The 22,406-nt window shown below is 48.3% G+C and overlaps 1 protein-coding gene across 2 annotated transcripts in view; it reads left to right on the top strand.

Moving 5' to 3' along the window:
• EGFLAM (EGF like, fibronectin type III and laminin G domains) overlaps positions 1-22,406 on the top strand; it is a 133,709-nt gene that overhangs the window by 65,034 nt on the left and 46,269 nt on the right. For both annotated transcript variants that reach the window (XM_083154560.1, XM_083154552.1), the window contains exons 6-8: positions 3,477-3,612; positions 8,626-8,792; positions 19,151-19,266. In XM_083154560.1, coding sequence (XP_083010686.1) covers positions 3,477-3,612; positions 8,626-8,792; positions 19,151-19,266 — 419 coding nt within the window. The remainder of the gene's footprint in view (positions 1-3,476; positions 3,613-8,625; positions 8,793-19,150; positions 19,267-22,406) is intronic.

Below are 22,406 nucleotides of genomic sequence, written 5' to 3'. Positions count from 1 at the left end.
TTACTCGTTTAAGCGGCTTTCAGCACAAAATCGCCCAGTGTGTATGGACCTTTATGATCTGGCCCTTGGAGAGACATCGGGCCAGATGTACTAAGTTTGAGAAGTGATTAAGCACCAGCCAATCAGATCCTAACTGACGTGTTTGAAAAATAGTCACAAGCTGATTGGTTGGTGGATTATCACTCTTTTTTTATCACTTTTCAAGGCTTATTACATCTTTCCTATAAAGTGTACAGAGATAAACCAGCGTTTAACTGTCATTTTTCAAACACCGATGCAACATGGCAGTTAGAGCCGATTGATTGGTTACCAGAAGAGCTGACCTTCCATTCCTGCATACGATCTTAATAAGGGATGCGTTAAACACCCCAGCAGTCGGGACACTGGCATTCACTATACTGAAACTGGCATCCTGACTACCGCTGAGAGACTGGTGCCAGAATCACGACATCAGTTAGTATGCCAGCGCTGGAATCCTGACTGCCAGGGTGCCAAACATAAGTATGCTGTGGTGGTTGGGGCATACTTGTCGACTTTTTAAAACTCCTCTCCGTGAGAAGCCTGGAGAGGAGTGAAAGGGGGGTGGTATGAGGCTACATTTTTGGGGCGGGGCAAGGCTGGCGTCACCAAGCTCTGCCCCAACGACCGGCATCCGCATTAATTTGCGGCGTAATTTTAGCCCTGCCCCCTCCTGAAAATTCAGAATTTTATACTGCGGGTAAGAGGGGAGCAGGGGCTGTGGCGATTAATGCGAGAGACTTGCCCACCTTCCCAGGGGGCTGGGAGGGGGACCCGATTTGTGGGACCCTCCCGGCCATTCCGGGAGGGTAGGCAAGTATGGGTTGGGGTCAGGCCAATGAAAGGGAGGGTAGTAGATTTAGGCACTAGATGAGGGGGGTTATAGTTAGACTGGATGGGTGGGTTATAGTTAGACTATGGGGAAGGTAGGGTTAAGGTTAGGCACTAATGGCCAGATGTATTAAGCTTCAAAAAGTGATAAAGTGGAGAGTGATAAACAACCAGTCAATCAGCTCCTACCTGTCATTTTTCAAACCCAGCCTGTAACCTGGTCATTAGAAGCTGATTGGCTGGTCGTTTATCACTCTCCACTTTATCACTTTTTGAAGCTTAATACATGTGGCCTTAGGGTGATATTCAGAGCTAATCACTGTTGTGCGAATTTGCAATTGATCAATTGTTGCATGACTGTGTATGCAGACAGATCGCAGTGCGCATGTGCGAGGCCAAACAGCGACAAACTTTACATTACAAGTTTCACAGCCCTCTCGCCACTTGACTTACAGGAAGTTACCATTTGTGTGTGATAACTGGCCGTTTTTTTAGGAGTGTCCGGAAAAACGCAGGTTTATCCAGTACAGTTTATATTATTACATGGCGGACAGTGGGGGGTACAAGAAAGCTGTTCCAGCCATAAGTCTGTAGATTTCAGCTTAGTAAATGGCCTCATTTGACATTATTTTGTAAATGTACCATCTATTATTCATGAGACTCATTTTTATCAAGCACTGCCAGCTGCAAGGCACACACACACACACATATATATATATATATATATATATATATATAAACTAGGTGATTCATCGTGCCCTACGGGAGCTCTTCACACCGTCGTAAGGGGCTGCGCCCCCTTAATTTGTGAACATTTGTATATGAGAAAGATGGTTAGAATTGTATGAAAGATGCCTGTATGGCAACTTCAGTTATAGGTGAAATGTGTTAAATAGAGAGCATATGATGTGGAAGGGGGTGTGTATTGTTTTGTTTAATTAAAAAGCGGTTACAGAGTAAGATGTACATTGATAGTGTGGAGGGTACAATGACATTTGTGGGTGTGGGGGGGGGGCTGTGTGTGCGTGTTGTTTAGGTGTGTGTGTGCAATAGTATAGTAGGGTGTTTCTGAGTCAGCGGCTCCCCACTGGCGGAGGTCACGACACAGGAGAGCAGGAAGCTGGGTAGTGATAGGGGTGTGTGGGCATAAGGGGGACTAAAGAGGAGGGTGGGGGACACTGTGCAGCTTCTGCCAGTGGGTGAGGGTCCAGCGTGGCAGTACAGGAGTACAGGATGGTGGCCCTGAGTCAGTGTCTCCTCCTACTGGGTGGGAGTTCGGGTGCATGAGAGCAGGAGGCTGGGCTATGAGGCATGATACGGGGCATGTGGGCAAAACAGCGTCAGCGACTCCCCAGTGGTGGAAGTTACAGTTCAGGAGAGCAGAAAGCTGGGTAGTGATAGGGGTGTGTGGGTATGAGGGGGATTAAAGCTTTTGCGCTGGTGCAGAGGAGGGTGGGGGACACTGTGCAGCTCCAACCAGTGGGTGAGCATCCAGCATGCCAGCGCAGGAGTACAGGACGGTGCCCCTGAGTCAGTGTCTCCTCCTACTGGGTGGGAGTTAGGGTGCATGAGAGCAGGAGGCTGGGTGGTAAAGCATGATAGGGGAATGTGGGCAACACAGGGTGCCCACTGGCAGAAGTTATGGGGCAGGAGAACAGGAGGCAGGGCAGTGATAGGGGTGTGTGGGAATGAGGGGTAGTAAAGGTTTTGGGCTGTTGCAGAGTAGGGATGAATCACGGGAAGGGGGGTCCACGAATTGCGGGAGGGGGGGTTGTGGGGGTCCGTGAATCACGGGAGGGGGGTCGCGAATCGCGGGAGGGGGGTCGTGGGGGGCCGCGAATCGCAGGAGGGGGGGCGAGGGGGGTGCCATGAATCATAGGAGGGGGGTCGTGAATCACGGGAGGGGGGAGTCGCGAGGGTCTGTGAATCGCATGGGGGGGGGGTTCGGGGTGCCACTCACCTACACCATGGTGGATGGTGGCCGTGTACTGTAGCCCTGGCTGGGCGGGGGGAGGTGATGTCATGGGGTTAGTGGTGTGTATAACACTGGTCTTTTCCCTAGGGGGGGCAGGTTTGTGTATAGCGCTGGGCTTGGACGTTATACACACAGGGGATGAGTGACAGATCTGGCTAAATATATAAGAATATATATATATATATATATATATATATATATATATATATATACACTCACTCAGCATACTGTCTGTTAGAACCGGTAAACTGGCAGCTCCGGGTGATGTATGATAATCATTGGCTGCTATTGCACAGCACTGTGTGTGTATGGCATTGGTGTAACACGGATAATCAGCACCCCTGATTTGTACTGATTCTTGTTAGAGCTGTTTTGCAATTGATTTTTGTGCGCGCGTGTTGCAGTATTACCTCACAAATGAGCTGCGAATGATGTTGATGAATGTAATGAATCAATGCGGTAATCACTTTACAAATCGAATCCATGATCTGTCTCCGGAGATTATATGACGATGGGTTCCTTCCTGGCAGCTTTTCATTCCTATTTCGTGTCTTTCTAATTTTTTATTTATTTAATCTTTTGCTTCAGGTTTTCTGAGAGGTTTGTTCATAGGAATAAATGCAGCTGATCAGATTTATTTTCTTTGCTTCAGATCAGTGCATGGTCCCCGATCCTCCATTACAGCCGCAGGTGGTGGTTGTGTCAGACGTGGAAGTCGCCATTTCCTGGAAACAAGGAGCCAGTGAAGGCAGCTCCCCGGTTCAGTATTACACAGTGGAGTACACAAGGTCAGTCTCCGATACATTTTTTTTAATAATGTGACTAAAATTATTTTACAGGACAAAACAGACGCACTTAAAATAAAATCTACCATTTACACAAAGGCAGTCATTGGATAGCTAAAAGGAATGGAATATTTTAGGCCTTCATTTTCTTCCTCAACTCAGTTCCCATTAGAACACTGGCCCTGCTCTTGCTAATGAGGACATGATGCTGGTTCTGGGGGCGGGCAGCAGAAATCACCGGATGTCAGCTGCCCGCCTATTTCCTTCCCAGCATGCACGCATATTTGTGACTTGAGAGACATTTTTATATGCGTGCACCTTCCACATCTTTGGTCGGCGACCATCGAAAGATGTGGGAGGTTCTCCCTGCCCTGTGGATGGATGTTACTGTGTAAAATCCATTCGCAAGCCCCTGCTAGTGAGTCACCCTTGCGAATGGGTGGCGCCAGCCAGCAATTCGCATGGCAGGGTTTGGTGGACTTGCAAGGCTAACCCCCTTAGTGACCATTGCCATGGTTTTAGCAGGGCCGGCGCCACCACTAGGCAGCCTTAGGCATTTGCCACTGGAGGGCGGAAGAAAGGAGCAGGAGGTCCCGTCCCCCCCATGGAGGTAAGCAACTCTATCCCCCCCCCCCCCCCCCCCGTGAGATGTGTGGCCGCATCAAAACCCCCCCTGATGGAGTGATGGTGACCGCGCTGATCCCCCCCCTCTCCTCTTCCCTCCCTGCAATGCCCGGGCTGTGCATCACCTCACCCGGCACCCTCCGTCCCCTCCTCCGTGAGGGGAGGGGACGGAGGGTGCCGGGTGAGGTGATGCACAGCCCGGGCATTGCAGGGAGGTGAGGGGAGAGGGGGGATCAGTGCGGTCACCTCCGCTCCATCGGGGGGGGGGGCGCACGACGGGGGTGGCGACGGCCGCACCCCCCCCCCGCACGAAGCGATGGCGAGCGCCGGGGCGTCCCCCCCGCCTGGTACCGGCCCTGGGTGTTAGTGCTTCTGGGTGCTGCAGACAGAGGGCGATATTTACTAAGATTGGAGTTCTATTGAAGCTGAGATGTTGCCCATAGCAACCAATTAAATCCTACTTCCGATTTATTTACCGTCAAGGAGACAATCGATAGAATCAGACTGGTTGCTATGGCAACATCCAATCTTCAATAGAACTCCCATCTTAGTAAATTTCGATCAGAGAGTGAACTCGCACCAGAGACTGTGCACACACCGGTCTGTCCGCTTGTTTTTTTCTGTGCAAACCGCGTCCAAGTGCATTTAATAGATTGTCTCATCAAACAGTTTATGGTAACCCCCATGTGTATGAGTCCATGATCTGAAGAGGGTCCCTCTCACCGGCTTCCTGTGACCACAGCCTACACTCCCACGGTGTCCTATCTATATCTATCTCCAACTCATTTATCATCCTGTTCTGTGGCAACAAACAATTTATTTGTGGTCTATTATTTTTGCTTTACGTGTTGTGACCCCTGACCTGATATAATAATAATAATACAGTGATGGGACGTCAATGTCTGTTTCCTGAGAGCTGACTAAAATCTGGTGGCTTCTGCTGGTTGCTCTGTACACAGCTATTACCGGTCTCATTCATAAATACCAATGCTGTAAATATAGCTTCCTGGGGCAAGTTACCCCTGCGTCATCCATGCAGGGTATACGCACTATTATCTCTGCAGCAATGGGAGCACTACAACCCCTATCGTCTAATATTTACTGACCGCGATAATACGGTACTATTGTTCTAAAAAATATTTCAATAAATAGTAATTTTGTTTATTTATTAACCATTTCTTATATAGCACACACATTGGGGGTTGTTCTGGTTCATTTGCAAAGGCACAATCACTCTCTAATGGAAAAAACCATGTGCACTGCAGGTGGGGCTGATGTAACATGTGCAGAGAGAGTTAGATTTGGGTGTTTTATTGTTTCTGTGCAGGGTAAGTACTGGCTGCTTTATTTTTACACTGCAATATAGATATCAGCTTGAAGTACCCCCCCCCCCCCCATCTAACTCTCTCTGCACATGTTACATCAGCCCCACCTGCAGTGCACATGGTTTTGTCCATTAGAGAGTGATTGTGCCTTTGCGAGTGAATCAGAATAACCCCCATATTCCGCAGAGCTTTTCAGAGAATTTTTGAACATTCACATCAGTCCCTGCCCCAGTGGAGCTTACAATCTATATTCCCTACCACATGCACACGCGCACACACACAGACATTCTAGGGTTAATTTTTGTTGGAAGCCAATGAACCTACCATTATATTTGGGTTGGGATCGTTGGGTCTACAGCAAGTTGGTCAACAAGCGTTAGGTCGACACTGTTAGGTCACATTGGTTCTAGGTTGACATGGGTCTAGGTCGACATGGGTTTAGGTCAATAGGTCGACATGAGGGTGTTCACTGTTATTTGACCCGAATGTCGACACAGTCGACATGGACACAGTTTCCAGTGCGTCGTATCCGCTCGCAATGCTTCAGGCACGGTCCTCGCTGCGCTCAGCACACTATTTTATTCTCCCACCATGCCCTAGTATCGCCTCAAAAAACCCCATGTCTGCCTTTTGACTGTCGACCTAATGCTTGTGTCGACTTAATGACCTATCGACCTAAACCCATGTTGACCTAACGCGTGTCAGCCAACTTGCTGTAGACCCAATGACCGTATCCCATATATTTTTGGATTGTGGGAGTAAACCGTAGTACCCTGAGGAAGCCCATTAAAGCACGGTGGAGGGATATACAAACTCCGCACAGTTAGGGCCATGGTGGGAATTGAACCCATGACCTCAGTGCTGTGAGGCGGTAATGTAACCATTACACCGTCTGTACTGCCCTGTATATATAACACATGGTGGGGATAGAACCCATGACCTCAGTGCTGTGAGGCAGTAATGCTAACCATTACACCGTCCGTGCTGCCCTGTATATATAACACATGGTGGGAATCAAACCCATGACCTCAGTGCTGTGAGGCAGTGATGCTAACCATTACACCATCCGTACTGCCCCGTATATATAACACATGGTGGGGATAGAACCCATGACCTCAGTGCTGTGAGGCAGTAATGCTATAACCATTACACCGTCCGTACTACCCCGTATATATAACACATGGTGGGGATAGAACCCATGATCTCAGTGCTGTGAGGCAGTAATGCTAACCATTACATCGTCCGTACTACCCTGTATATATAACACATGGTGGGGATACAACCCATGACCTCAGTGCTGTGAGGCAGTAATGCTATAACCATTACACTGTCCGTACTACCCCGTATATATAACACATGGTGGGGATAGAACCCATGACCTCAGCGCTGTGAGGCAGTAATGCTAACCATTACACCGTCCGTACTACCCCGTATATATAACACATGGTGGGGATAGAACCCATGACCTCAGCGCTGTGAGGCAGTAATGCTAACCATTACATCGTCCGTACTACCCCGTATATATAACACATGGTGGGGATAGAACCCATGATCTCAGTGCTGTGAGGCAGTAATGCTAACCATTACACCATCCGTACTGCCCCGTATATATAACACATGGTGGGGATAGAACCCATGACCTCAGTGCTGTGATGCAGTACTGCTAACCATTACACCATCCGTACTGCCCATACCGTATATAGAATGTATAGAATCGTTAGAATAAGAATTTGCTAGTAAGTAGTAGATACATTATACAGTTGGTCCAAACTGATAAAAAAATGGAAATTGTCCTTTGAAATTAGTGACCATCATCAACTATCCCGATATATACAAGTTGTGCGTAACTGTTGCATATTGCTTTACAGGTTACAGTATAATGGTCGATGATGACACCTAAGAATGGTAGAATACCCTAGGTCGACATTGACAGAAGGTTGACACAAGTTTTAGGTCAATATGGACATGGTAGACATGCATAAAGTTGACAAGAGTTTTTTACGGTTTTGGTGTCTATGTCGACACATGGGAGTTCTATTGCCCATAGCAACCAATCAGAATCTACTTCTTAGCACCTTCTAGAAGATAGTAGATATTATCTCATTGGTTGCTATGGGCAGTGGCATAACTATCGTCCCGCAGCCCCCGCGGTGGCGGGGAGGCGCTTAGGGTATGTGGGCGCCGGGGGGGCTGCGGGACTATTGTTACTCACTGGTTCCTTCTGCCGCCGGTGGTTTTATTTGCTCCGGGTCGCAGCTCTCCCGAGTCCCGGCTACTGCTGCAGCCGCAGCGCTTCTAATACAAAAAGGTGACACTTGGAAAATGGCTGCCCCCATACCGCAGACAGTTTTTCGTCTGCAGTATGGGGGCAGCCATTTTCCAAGTGTCACTTTTTCATTAGCAGCAGTAAACGGGAGAGCCGGGACCCGGCGCAGACGGATGCGGCCAGAGGTAACACACACACACACACATACACACAAACACGTCACACACACAAACACACACACACACACACAACCCCCCCCACGTACCCCGGCTCCCCCCCGCTCTGTGTTTTTTTTCCCGGGGTGGGGGGCGCCTCCTGCATTGTCGGCAGGGGGGCGCAGAAAAACTAGTTACGCCGCTGGCTATGGGCAACATCCCATCTTCAATAGAACTCTCATCATAGTAAATTTACCCCAACCTGTGTATCTACAGACAATGCATTATATAAGTCGGCAGCCCATAAAATCCACATCTGTACTGCGCATGTGCTGGTTCCGGTGCCTGTAGAGGTGCCGGGAGCGAGATTTCCCTTCTATGGACTGTTGCAGAAATACTGTAGCCCGTAGAAGCTGGCCGCATGCGCAGTACAGAGGCTCCAAGAATGCGAAGGCGCCAGGAGGACAGTGGTGGGGGCAGGGGGCATCGTGACCAGCGGCATCCCCTCTCCTGCAAAAAGGTACTAGCCGCCACTGACTATAACGTTAGAAGCTCCAATCATATATCATAGAACATAGTTCACATGTTTCCAATTTAGCTTTCATTTTTATTCATTATACTGTACTTTATCTTCCATTTATTACAGGCCTGAACAAGACCAGCAATGGGTGGCTATTACAGAGCGGGTGGAAATGGACTCCATGGTCCTTAAGGGTCTCTCCCCTGACACAAAATACCAGTTTGCTGTAAAGTCTGTGAATTCTTTTGGGACGAGCTTGCTCAGTATTCCGAGTGAAGTAGTCACCACGTTCCGTAAGTAGAAAATAGCTATTTTGTTGTTACAATTGTGTTACTGGCAGAAACATTCATTCTGAAACAACTAACCGGTGGACACTGTCAGCTCCTATGTACTGGAGTGGGCTGCTGGAGATTATTACATCTCGTGTAGCGGGGTGATATTTTCTAGACTTTAGAACAAGAACAAATCTTTTTCGATGTTCTCTCTCAGGGGAACGACGAGTAGGAGGGGGAGGGGGTACATTACATCCAGAATTATATTTGGATCACTGGCCACTGTCATTGTCACCCTTTGCAATATTAATAGATGGCAATGCACAGCTGAGAACAACCGATGGGGACATGAGTGGCTTGAAATTGAATGGTCTTTCACTGTGAACTCTTAACATTTAACCCAACGGTGATTGAATTATTGGTATGTGTCTGTGACCTTAAGAGATTTGTTCTATCGCATTAACCCAAGTTTCCACACACTGATCCTTTCACGTTTCCCAGAGTTTTATTGTTTCTCGGTTTTCCCATATAGCGTTTCATTCACTGTATATTGATTTCGTTTTTGCCCGCACTCATGGAGCTGGGTCAGCTGGGTGCGCTTGCAGCATAATGGCTGAGTGTACAGGCACATGGGATTACAGCAGTGCATTCCTGTTTGTGAGTGATGCTAGAACACAAGAAATCCCACGCATCCCCTTGTATGGTGTGTTACAGCTGATACTCTAGAAATACGTTTAGTTTTGTTTTAGCATTAGTTTGATGATTAACAATTCTATTACCAACTGCATAGAATTAGAATCTATAGTTATAAGATGAGTTTATGATATTTTTCCTATATTGTGGCAAAAGTTGTACAATTATTGTCACCAAATGTCAATACTGTTAAAAGGAAGTTAACTCTTTCTCTAGGTGGGGGGTGTATCAGGTTATCATGTAGCAAAAAGTTATGCGCCTTTTTTTATCACTCTTTTTAATGCTAAAAGATATAGAAACTATATGGGATTTGTATATTGAACAACAAACTGTGTCTTCAAATTACCAGTTGTGACGTTTTAAAATTGTCAAATATCCAGGACATTACCCACAATGCACTTATGCAGCTCCATCGCCTGTCCTCACTCTCCGCCCCCTTTCTCTTGCTATCAGCCCCTACCTCTTACCCTTCGCCCTCACCCTCCCACTCTCTGCCCCTCAATCTTACTCTTCACCACCTCCCTCTAGCTATATGCCCCCTACATCTTACACTCCACCCCCTCCCTCCCACTCTCTACCCCCTCCCTCTTACCCTCCACCCCTCCCTTCTGCTCTTTGCCCCCTCACTCTTGCTATCTGCCCCCTAACTCTTACTCACACATACGCAGAAATGCGGCTGCACATACGCATAACATCGGTCTCCATGCGAACGAACGCCAGCTGCGAACGGACCAGAATAAGGGCCCATATCCAGCAAGTTTGAAACCGATAATTTTGCTTTCACTTTCTGTTAAGGAGTAATTTGGTCCTTCGCATGGCCACTAGTGGTCACTGGCGGTACTTCACCTCAGAGGTGAGGAGTTTTTAGCCTTTTATATATATTATATATAGATGTTGAAAAAAAAATCCTGTTACAGTACCTTGCAGCCGGCTATAGGGGGCGGTGTGGAGCTGTCCGTTGCTAAGTAAGTTCATGAAAGGTAAAATGATTAAGGATAAGTTAAAATATATTTATGTTTTCCTTTAAACAAGTGGTATTTTTATCCGTCAGGTACAGTTAGACCACGGCAGATCGTCACAAATAAGTCCCAAATTGAAAATAAATAACACGACTTTGTACAATTTCTTTTTTTACGAGAACAAATAAAAGGAAGGTGGCAGTGTCCTTGTTTTTCAGATGCAATTCATTATTCAGCCACCTACATGAAGCACACCAGCACCACAAAGCAATTTTCTTATTTACACTCTAGGAAGGGAACGTACAGGCATGTGCGTCCTCTGATTGTTTGCAAATTAAATCATACAAAACGTTTGGTACATTTGCTCCAGGCTGTGATGAGTTTAGCAGGGGAAGAGTCCGATTATTAAAAATGTGATCCCAGAAGATTCCGCAACACAGTATTGTGTTTCCCCGGAGACTGATTTTCATTTCAAGAGAAATGGTAGAAGACATTTCTATGTTTGGGGACTAGCAACGCTCCCCAGCGACACTTGTTATTTTAGGCACCGCAAACAGAACAGGATAAAAAAAGTAAGAAAACAAAAATAAGCTTTTAGCTGCGCTTTGTACTTTTCTGAAGTTTATCCTAGAAGTTTTCTCTGGTAGATTTCTTATCAAATATCTCACTTTCTGAATCTCTCATCCTATTAAATTTCACCCAATGTTGGATCCAAAAGTTTCATGTGTCAAGTGTCTGACTGGTGTGTATTAGGTTGAAAGTTTGAGTCCCCTGTATCGTATCAATTCAATGTATTTATTTGTCATATGCAGTTAGCACAATTTAAACATACAATGAAATGTGCTGGACGAAAAGTCGATCAACACAGCAAAAAAATAAGACACATTTAAAAAATATTGAATCTAAAAAAAAATAAAAATACAGCGCGATGGATTAAAATTCAATAACCTAATAGACTGATGATAAAAAAACTAATTTCTGGTAGTGCGGGCAGCCATGCTTCTGCCCACTGGTAATATCCTGAGTGGCAGGGAGTTTGCTCCTCCAGCTGGTACGCTCGGCGACTGTAGGCAGAACAGTTCCCGTACCAATCCCTCACACAGACAGTCAGCAAGCTCTCGATCTACAAAAGAGAGAATTTTGGGGCTCATACCAAAATTCCTCAATCTTCTCAAGAAATGGAGTTGCTAGCAAGATTTATTCGCCAAAGTGTCTACATGAAGGGTCCAAGAGAGATCCTCAGTGATATGGCCCCAGAGGAACCTAAAGTTGCTCACCCTCTCAACCTCGGTGCCCCCTTTAGAAATCGTTCTATGACCATCCCCTTCATGTTTCCTGTAGTCCACGATCAACTCCTTTGTTTTGCTGACATTGACAGAGAGGTTATTATCCTGGCACCAACCAGTTATTGCATTGACCTCCTCTCATTATTCGTGATGAGGCCCAAGATCGAGGTATCGTCAGTAAACTTAAGGGTAACATTACAGCTGTGTTTTGCAACACAGTCATTAGTAAACAAGGAGTACAAGTGTGATACGCCGCCGGTGGGGGTAGATAAATACCTGGAGTCGCTGGATACTCCTGGTTCCACACCGATTCTTCGCCGCGTTGGCTGCAGAGAACACACCACCCTAGGAACTCAAGCAAGGCGCTCAGCAGGTACAACCGCTTATATTTTATTTAGTGAAAAGAAATGAATAAACAATTGTCAAAGTATTTCAAGGCTGTAACAGTCCTAGTCAGCCTAGCACTACAATACTGGCCTTACACCCGCCTAGCAGGTTAATTACTTCGCACGAACCTCAACAATCTCACATTAAGGAGTGCCGGCAATTCCTTTGTGACGCTAGTCACCTATCTCTTTACACCCAACGCAGTCAAAGAATGCTTAACCAAACGGACTTAACGCAAAACATCACATAACTTGGGAACGTAGCTTATTCCGACGTCCCTAATCAGTTCTCCTGGTATCATACTTGCAGGGAGGATGTTCCGGAGTTAAAACTAAAGTCCAACTCTACTGATGATAAACTGGGAGCAACCCCTGGCCTTCTCTTTTAAAACCACAAGATGGCGATGTCTCTCCACTGAGGAGCTAACTCAGTCCTTAATGCAGCCTCAGTGTCTCTCCGCGTGCGGAGGCCAAGCACGGAGGAAATGCTCCCACAAAACAGTGTCAGGTAAATGTGGTGAGGATCCTTTAGAGGGTCCTAGGGTTCAGTGGAGCACTATACTCCAAGGTAGAAAGGCTGGTAGGCAAGGAAGCCTATAATAAGGTCCCACGCCGTTCGTCAAGGGGGCAGTGAGATGGCCCAAACAGGGCCACTGGCTGTCCTGGAGGTTGGCCAGAGGAGTCTGCCCAGCGTGGTTGGGCATAGCGAGTTTGCCTGGCTGGGGGGTATGGCAGCGTTTTCCGGTCCTCAGCGGGGGCATAGCGGGGTCTTCCTGGCCACAGCAGGGGTATAGCGGGGCCTGTCTGGGGGCCGGTGGACAGTACCTGATGGCTGGAGACAGTTGCGGGCTCCTGCCCGTACCGACACTGTTGCCTGGAGTCTGTCCGGCCGGCTGCTTCTCTTCTCGGCGGCGGAGGGCGCGCTAGTGTGGGCGCTGCTGCTGCAGCGTTGCCACGCTCAGCCGCTCGCTCCGGTCCTCTTGCGCTGCGGCTCCCTGGATAGCGGTGACTCTTCTGCTTTCCCTGGCGCCGGCTCTTAGTTTCCCATCCTCAGCTCCTGCCGCTGCTTCTCCTCTCTCGCAGGACACCCATTCGGCACTTCCCCCGGGTAAGCGGCCACTCTCTCTTTTTCCTCCCCCTCTTCTCCTCACAACACACCCTCTCTAGCCCTCGTGCTGGGACCTTTGACCCCGGACACCGCGCCTCCGCTTCACTTCCTCTCTTCACCCATACGTTCTTCAGGCTGTCAATTAGCCTGAAGCCACTTTTCTCGCGCCCTCCAGTCCTCGGGGTATTAACCCCTGGAAGTCCGCTGTCTGGGCAGCCCTATGAAGTGGTTGCTTAGCAACCCTATTAACACGGTCCTCGCTGGAAGAAGTGGGCCAGGTTGGGGTGCCACATATCCCCACACTTAAACAATACCCGTCCTCGGTATTGATCTAGGCACTACAAATGGATCAGGCGAAAGTCCCTGACTTTGAATTTAAGGCCCACACGTCTAAATCCCACATTTACAAGTCTTAAACACAACATATACAGTACACAACATTAAACAAGACATTATGCACGGCAGGCCTACTCCCTGTACAGCAGGGGTAGCACGCCTTGCGTGCTCCTAACTGAACGCCTCGCTCCAGTCCCAGGGGGTGCGATCCCAACGGCCTCAGGAGCGGGTTCAGTGATCCTCGGACTGGTCTGCGGCGGTATTTTCGGAAGGAGTGGCACGGACCAACCGACATTCGGCCTCAGTTCCCACGGGTCCTGGGGCCACCTTGTGACGGGATCTTCCTTTTCGGGGTTCTCTTCACTATTTGGTCTGGGATCTACTGGAGTTTGGCTCAGATACGGCTTGCTCTGACTTGGATGGATCCGCTGGGAGTGGGTGCCAACGCACTGGGTGATGCCGTAGGCTGCTGCTGTATCCCGTGGTTTTTCTGCTACCACGTAGGGGTCCGCTTCCCACTTCGTATCGAGCTTACGCTTGCGACGATTGTTTCTTTTGAACACCGGGGTACCAACAGGTATGCGGTCAGCGTGGGCATTCTGGTCAGGATGAATCTTCTGGCGGTCTTTACTTTGCGCCAACTTTTGGTCGCCCAAGGCTCTTGTGTTAGTCAATCTGGGCTGATGTTCTGGCACCCAGGGTGCACATGGTTCCCAGCGGGACGGTACTGGATTGGTGAAAGTGGGTGTCTCTATCTGCTCTCTGTTATCTTCCACCTCTCCCCTTGGATGTAGGGGCAAGCGGGAGGGGGCATCGGCTTTACTGTGGCAGCGCCCACTTTGGCACCGGTGGTAGCGCCTGCGGGCACGACGCCTGTCTGAATCAAACCGGCTTCCTCTTACTGGTACCCCACCTGGGCCTGTTACGTCTATCGCTTGAGCACCCTTTTCTCCTTCTACCACACCGAATTCCACCGTCTCGCCATCTTCGACACCGTGTAGAAACTTCTGCGGGTGGTTTCTCTTTATGGCCGTCCGGTGGACAAAAACATCATCTTTTGTGTCATTTCGGTTAATGAAGCCATATCCCCTTCGGCCGTTAAACCACTTGACAGTTCCCCGTACCCGTGTGGCCAGTGCTCTCTTCACCACCTGACTCCTCTGGACGCAGATGATGTGCTGCAGGGTTACCTCCTCAGCCTGATCTTGGTCAACCAGTTCCTGCTTTAGGGCTGAAATCAGCTCTTCCGGGCAATTTCTTAGGATGTTCATACCCAGGATGATGGGGGAAACCTTTCCTTCTCCACAGGTGATCACCAAATACCCCTGTTTGGTTAAGTGCGCTCGTCCTATCTTCAGGTCGGCCTCCCAGTACCCGTTGCAGGTGACCTCTCGGCCGTTGGCAGCGACCACTTTCACCTGCGTGGGGGGCGGTCTAAATGGTACTTCTTTTCCCCAGTATTTTTGGAGGGTGGGTAGTTGTATCATGGATACTTGCGACCCGGTGTCTATCATGGCCACTGTCTCTATCCCATTGATCAGCGTTTTGATCCTTGGGCATTGTCCTACGTACTGGGCCCACCATTCCTCCGTGTCTGGGTCTACTCCCGGTGTTCCGGGTCGCTGGCGTATTTCCTCCCGCATATCGGCCATGCTGACGGTAAGGTTCTCAATCTGCTTTTGTAGAACCTTGAACTGGTCGTCCGGTACGTTCTGTGCGGCCCGTATGGCTGTGTCTCTGTTCTTCTTTGCCCCAGCTGGGCTGGTAGGGAAGGCTCCCCGTGAGTACGGCTGTTCGTGAAACCCTAGTAATTCAGGGTACTCCTCTCCTGCTTCATCCTGTGTCCCGACCACCCCAATGGCGGCGTCTTTGAAGTCGGCGAAGGTCACACCCGACATCTGCCTTCGCAACAGCCTCAGTGGTGCCCGTATGCTCTCTCGCCCGGCTCCTTCGATCAGCTGAACTATTAGTGTCTCATCCACATTCCTCATTTCTTCTGGGTCGAGGGTTTGTATCGCCTTACTCATTTCTAGTAGGCTGAGAGCATAGTCCCTCAACGTCTCGCCCGCTCGTTGTTTTCTTCCGTAAAACTTCGATTTTAGTTCTGGGAGGCTTCGCGTCTCGAAGGTGGCAGATAGCTTCTTTAATATCTGTGCCACCGTCGTCTTGTGTTCGGGGGCCCATGACCTCACTTCACGGAGGGCAGATCCAGTAAGTTGTCCTATTAGGATCTGAATCTTCTGTTGTTCCTGCAGGGTATACAGTAGGCATGTTGACTCCATTCCCCTCTTGAACTCCGCAAATGTGGTTCCTGGTGCCTTCTTCCTGTCTCCGCTGTAGCTGGGCAACCATGACGCCCCGAAGTAGTAAGGGAGCGTGATTTGGGTGGTTGGTGTAGCGGCGGCTTGTCCTTGTTGTTCACCCCCGGGTGCTGGCATCTCTCCGCCTTGCGCTGGCACAGCTGGTTGCGCCGGTGCTTGTACCGCCGGTTGTGCAGCTTGTTGCTCCATCTTCCCTGCTTGGTTGTTCTCTCAGCCGACTCGTATCCTGTTCGGTCTGACGCCAAGTGTGATACGCCGCCGGTGGGGGTAGATAAATACCTGGAGTCGCTGGATACTCCTGGTTCCACACCGATTCTTCGCCGCGTCGGCTGCAGAGAACACACCACCCTAGGAACTCAAGCAAGGCGCTCAGCAGGTACAACCGCTTATATTTTATTTAGTGAAAAGAAATGAATAAACAATTGTCGAAGTATTTCAAGGCTGTAACAGTCCTAGTCAGCCTAGCACTACAATACTGGCCTTACACCCGCCTAGCAGGTTAATTACTTCGCACGAACCTCAACAATCTCACATTAAGGAGTGCCGGCAATTCCTTTGTGACGCTAGTCACCTATCTCTTTACACCCAACGCAGTCAAAGAATGCTTAACCAAACGGACTTAACGCAAAACATCACATAACTTGGGAACGTAGCTTATTCCGACGTCCCTAATCAGTTCTCCTGGTATCATACTTGCAGGGAGGATGTTCTGGAGTTAAAACTAAAGTCCAACTCTACTGATGATAAACTGGGAGCAACCCCTGGCCTTCTCTTTTAAAACCACAAGATGGCGATGTCTCTCCACTGAGGAGCTAACTCAGTCCTTAATGCAGCTTCAGTGTCTCTCCGCGTGCGGAGGCCAAGCACGGAGGAAATGCTCCCACAAAACAGTGTCAGGTAAATGTGGTGAGGATCCTTTAGAGGGTCCTAGGGTTCAGTGGAGCACTATACTCCAAGGTAGATAGGCTGGTAGGCAAGGAAGCCTATAATAAGGTCCCACGCCGTTCGTCAAGGGGGCAGTGAGATGGGCCAAACAGGGCCACTGGCTGTCCTGGAGGTTGGCCAGAGGAGTCTGCCCAGCGTGGTTGGGCATAGCGAGTTTGCCTGGCTGGGGGGTATGGCAGCGTTTTCCGGTCCTCAGCGGGGGCATAGCGGGGTCTTCCTGGCCACAGCAGGGGTATAGCGGGGCCTGTCTGGGGGACCGGTGGACAGTACCTGATGGCTGGAGACAGTTGCGGGCTCCTGCCCGTACCGACACTGTTGCCTGGAGTCTGTCCGGCCGGCTGCTTCTCTTTGGCAATTAATTAATCGCGCCACGAATGAGATTTTGTTCCTGCCGAACTTCTGTCAAATGCAACTGAATATTCAAGCCGTTGTCGACAACGTATTCTCAAATCTAACAACCAACTACAAAAATCTGGATTGGCTGTGCGAACGTGCAGTTTTGGCACCAAAAAAATTATGATGTCAACAAGCGCGATGAGCAAATTCAATTAAAACTGCCCGGCAAAACAGTCAAATACAAATCGATCGACGCAGCAATGGATGAAGAACAAGCCTTCAATTATCCGATTGAATTTTGGAATTTGTTGGAACCACCCGGAATGCCACCGCACGTATCAACATTGAAGGTTGGATCACCGGTGATGCTCATTCACAACTTAAACGCACCAAAGTTGGGCAACGGAACCAGATTGACCATCGGCACTGTACCTATAGATATCTGCTAAAACTTTGTTACATGACCGCCCCCATCTATCCACCAGAAGTCATCTGGCTATAGATGATTAGTGCTTCCCATGCGAAGCTGGGATGGGTCGCTAGTTAATTATAATAATACTAATAATAATAAATACTTTTATCAGCTCATATTCACTTTATTATTACTAATAGTTATGTTTACCTGCGCTGCAAATGTGACATTTCAGTGTAATTAAATGAGTTGCATCAGTCGGAAAACAGCTGTAATTTACCCCGACTTCAGGGAACCTGCGTTCTATGCAATTATAGCTGCATTTTGTCTTTCAATCCTTCACAACTATTTCAAACAGAACCACGAGTGGAAACAAGGTTATAAATAGTGGGATTTAAATATGAGGAGTGCGGTGGCGGGGTGATGTCTGCATCGATCAGGCTTTTAAAGCAATCGTTATGTCCTTGCCAAGCACAATGCCTATTATAGATGGTGTAATTGAATTCAGTTTCAATGCTCATTGTATTGATTTGAAAAATTCTGAAATGTTTCTCTGTCCCAATATATTTCTGAGCTGCTACTGTACAAAATGTAAGAGATGTTTGCAGGAGATGAGGATCTTTACATCCTTTTAATTAAAAAATGGTCACAGGCGGTGAAGTTTCATCCGTTGGGAGGGACTGAATTCTAAATAATGGCTTCTTGGTGCCTCCGGAGGCATTTTGCAGCCAGTAACATTGGCACCACAGCGAGTTGAGCAGGGAAACGAGTTATGCTACCGGCGAATATCGTTCGCAAGTCACTTAGATATCGCGGCAAGTCAGTTAGAAATGAATTCTCAGCATGTAGGCGTAGATATCTTGAAGAGAGGTAGAGTACCAGCCAATCAGCTCCTAACTGCTGTTAAAGGCTCTGGTGTCTATTCATGAAGCAGTTAAAAAAAGTTGAGAAGTGATCCAACGGTGAAGTTGCCCATGGCAACGGCCGCTGAACTCGGATGCTGGGAGTTTGTAGTGGTAATGAATAAAACAACAGTTACCATTCACTTAGTTTTTAAAAGTACATGATGCTGCATTATGACTCATCGATATATATATACATACCTCCCAACTGTCACGATTCCGTCGGGACAGTCCCGATTTTCGGGTCCTGTCCCGACGTCCCACCCGCGGCAGGCATTGTCCCGCTGCGGGGGGTGGCAGTTGGGAGACCCCCCAATCTAGTAGAATAGACGCTGTGCGCATGCGCACAGCGTCTATTCTCGTATGAAAATGAGGTCGCGGCTAATTAGCATAAGCCGCGCCCTCATTTGCATACGCCCCACCCCCTTTTCGGGCGCTCGTCCCTATTTCCTCCGGACGGAAGTTGGGAGGTATGTATATAAAAGGATAAATCCTCCTCACCTTTTTTTTGAGGTGACGTACCACCAGTGACCACTAGAGGCCACTGGATGGACCAAATTACTCCTTAACAGAAAGTGAAACCAGAATGATATGTTTCAGACTTGCTGCATATGGAGAGGGGGAGTTGTGAAGACTGAGATTATTTTGATGAGCATTTAACTAGTTCTATATAAGTTGTTTGTCTTTTATTTCAGGCAAAGAGGAGTTGGGATCTGGAAGTTATGTCCATGGATATATAACAGACCCTAAAATAAGTGACGACGATGGATATAACATCGACGATTCGGATTATGATATCTATATAGATGACGTAAGTACATTGGTTTTATTTTCTACTATTTATTTAAAAAAAAAACACCACCAGAACAGAAGAAAGGTGGATGGGGGGTGTGGGGAGTTTGCGTATTCTTTCCACAGATATTTTGGGTACTGTACACTGATATCTATATTTTCTGCAACCTTGCTTACAGTGCCTGAGTCCGTCAGAACCTTGGGCCCTCTCGCAAGATCCCCTTTGATCCCCCTGTCATTGGCCCAGGAGGACAGGACGGGGTTGCAAAGCCAGGTTGATTTTGCAATGTCATTGATTGCGGCTTTAAAAAAAAATGGGAAAAACTCTCCCAAAATCTCTCTTTTTCTGGATCATACACCCCATTACATTTGGACCAAAAGTTCATTTTTAAACCTACAACTAGGATGGGTGACCGGTGTGTATTGAAGCATAGGCTTGGCCTCATTTTCTATCTACCTTACATACAGAGGAGACACATTAGCTGCTACTGTAGCTGAAGGGGCGACAGGGTTTCCCAAAATGATATAATGTTACATAACAATAAAAACTTAATTGAACTACAGGCAATTAAAGCAGTTATTTTAAAATACAAGGGGGCGGGGACAGAGGCTGACATCATAAAGCCCCACCGCCATCACAGACAAATGCCGCAATTCATATTTGACTGGCTGAGGTGGGAGATGCCGGGGTGTCAGAGGGCACGAGGGAGACATTCCCACCTTTCCGGGGGAGGGAGCAGGAGAACCAACAGATTTTCGGCAGCATTTTAGCCCCGCCCCCTCCGTGTAGACACACAAATCGCTGCATTTTCCTGTAATGGGGGGTAGGGCCTGATAATGCAGCTTAAGGTCTCCTTAATGAAATGTCAGCAAGTGTGACAGTGTTTGTGTATAGGAATGGGTAAAAATACATATATGTCGTTATGTTACATTACATTCTTTTATTTAGATTTTTTAAAACGAGGGATTATGATGATGTCTGTACGTCTTGAAAAAGAAGAACATAAAATACAGTTATAAAAAATAACATCTCATTTATAGCTGTTTCACTTTCACCCATCGCTCCTGAGCCCCGGGTCTGCTACCATTATAGCAAACACTTACCACCTGAGAAAGTATGCTTACTTTAGTAAAATGGTATTGCAGCTGTCTCGATAAATAGCACTTGTAGAAATCTGTCAATACTTAACAGCAATCACCAATGCATTAAATAGAAAGTGTTTTTGTCAGCAATTGGACCATTCACCTTCTGCTAAAAAAATATTCGGTACTTGTGAGTTATCCGGGCTGCCGATTTTGTCCTTAAGTTTGGTTAACTTAAGGACACCCGACCGACGCGATGCCCACGATTTAGCTCCAAATCGGGGGCATCGCGTCGGTCGTGGCCGTTATAAGGGGCCGCGACGCGATGCCCCCGATTTCCCATAGACAGTAATGTTAAAAGACACGATATCGGGGGCATCGCGTCGGTCGTGGCCGTTATAAGGGGCCGCGACTCGATGCCCACGATTTCCCATAGACAGTAATGTTAAAAGACACGATGGACCCGATTTCCCATAGACAGTAATGTTAAAAGACGCGATGGACCCGATTTCCCATAGACAGCAATGTTAAAATAAAATTATAATGTGAAATTGGACAATATGTTTTTAAAAAAAATGTTTCATGGCCCCCCACCACCGTTAACGCCACCCCGCTATTGACGCCAACCCGAAGCGTGGCGAGCGCAGCGAGCCCGCGAGGGGCGGCGGTACGCATCCTCCGACCTTTTCATGCCCTACTATCCACTAGGGCGTGGAGTGAGAATAGAATAGTGTGGCGAGCGCAGCGAGCCACCGAGCCCGAAGCGTGGCGAGCGCAGCGAGCCCCGCGAGGGGCCGCGGACACCTGTGAAGCCCGCAAGGGCACGCGGATACCTGTGAAGGTGTCCGCGTCCCCTCGCGGGGCTCGCTGCGCTCGCCACGCTTCGGGCTCGGTGGCTCGCTGCGCTCGCCACACTATTCTATTCTCACTCCACGCCCTAGTGGATAGTAGGGCATGAAAAGGTCGGAGGACGCGTATCGCCGCCCCTCGCGGGCTCGCTGCGCTCGCCACGCTTCGGGTTGGCGTCAATAGCGGGGTGGCGTTAACGGTGGTGGGGGGCCATGAAACATTTTTTTTAAAAACATATTGGCCAATTTCACATTGTAATTTTATTTTAACATTGTTGTCTATGGGAAATCGGGTCCATCGCGTCTTTTAACATTACTGTCTATGGGAAATCGTGTCGGAAATCGGGTCCATCGTGTCTTTTAACATGACTGTCTATGGGAAATCGTGGGCATCGCGTCGCGGCTCCTTATAACGGCCACGACCGACGCGATGCCCACGATTTCGGGCGCGATGAAAAAATCGGCAGCCCGGATAACTCACAAGTACCAAATATTCATTAACCCTTTGCAGTCAATTTTTTTTTTTTGCAATTTAGTCTGGTTTAATTTAATTTAAATTTTTTATTCAAAAATGGTCTACGTTAACTCAGGGTTGCCGACTTTTTTTAATCTCCTCTCCGGGAGAAGCCCAGAGAGGAGACTTGCAGCAGGAGGTTGAGGGCGGGGCTTGAGCGTGACATCATTAAGCCCCACCCCATTATGGAAACGACCCGGTTTGCCAATCACCACGGAGGGGGTGGGGCTAAAATGACGTGATTCTGCCACTTTAGCCCCGCCCCCTCATCAGAGATTGGCATATCCCATTATATCCCGTTATTTAAATGGCACGGTACGGGGGAAGGTAGCCGCAAATGGTGGGCTTCCCCCCCCCCCCCCCCCCCCAGAAACCGGGAGGATTGCCCACCTTTCCGGGAGGCCGGGAGGGGGACCCAATTTTCGGGACCTTCCCGGCCATTACGGGAGGGAAGGCAACCCTGCATTAAATGTTGAACAATATTAATGTTCTTATTTTAAAGTGGCTCACCACTGGATCTGCTACTCGCGCTAGGACTGTTGAACCCGACTAGTGCATATGTTGCTGTAAATAGAATGACAGGAACGAAGCTTAAATTACTTTCTGAACAAATTTCACTTGCCTATAGACAATGGTAACATAGGGCCTGATTCACATCTATTCTCTAGGCTGTGTACGTTTTGCAGCCCAGAGAACAGATAAACGGCACTGGCC

Source organism: Crinia signifera, chromosome 1 (assembly GCF_055691185.1).
Source record: "Crinia signifera chromosome 1, ASM5569118v1, whole genome shotgun sequence".
Classification (NCBI taxonomy): Eukaryota; Metazoa; Chordata; class Amphibia; order Anura; family Myobatrachidae; genus Crinia; species Crinia signifera.
Note: the sequence above shows the minus strand (reverse complement) of the source record. Positions and strands in the feature narration are given on the sequence as shown.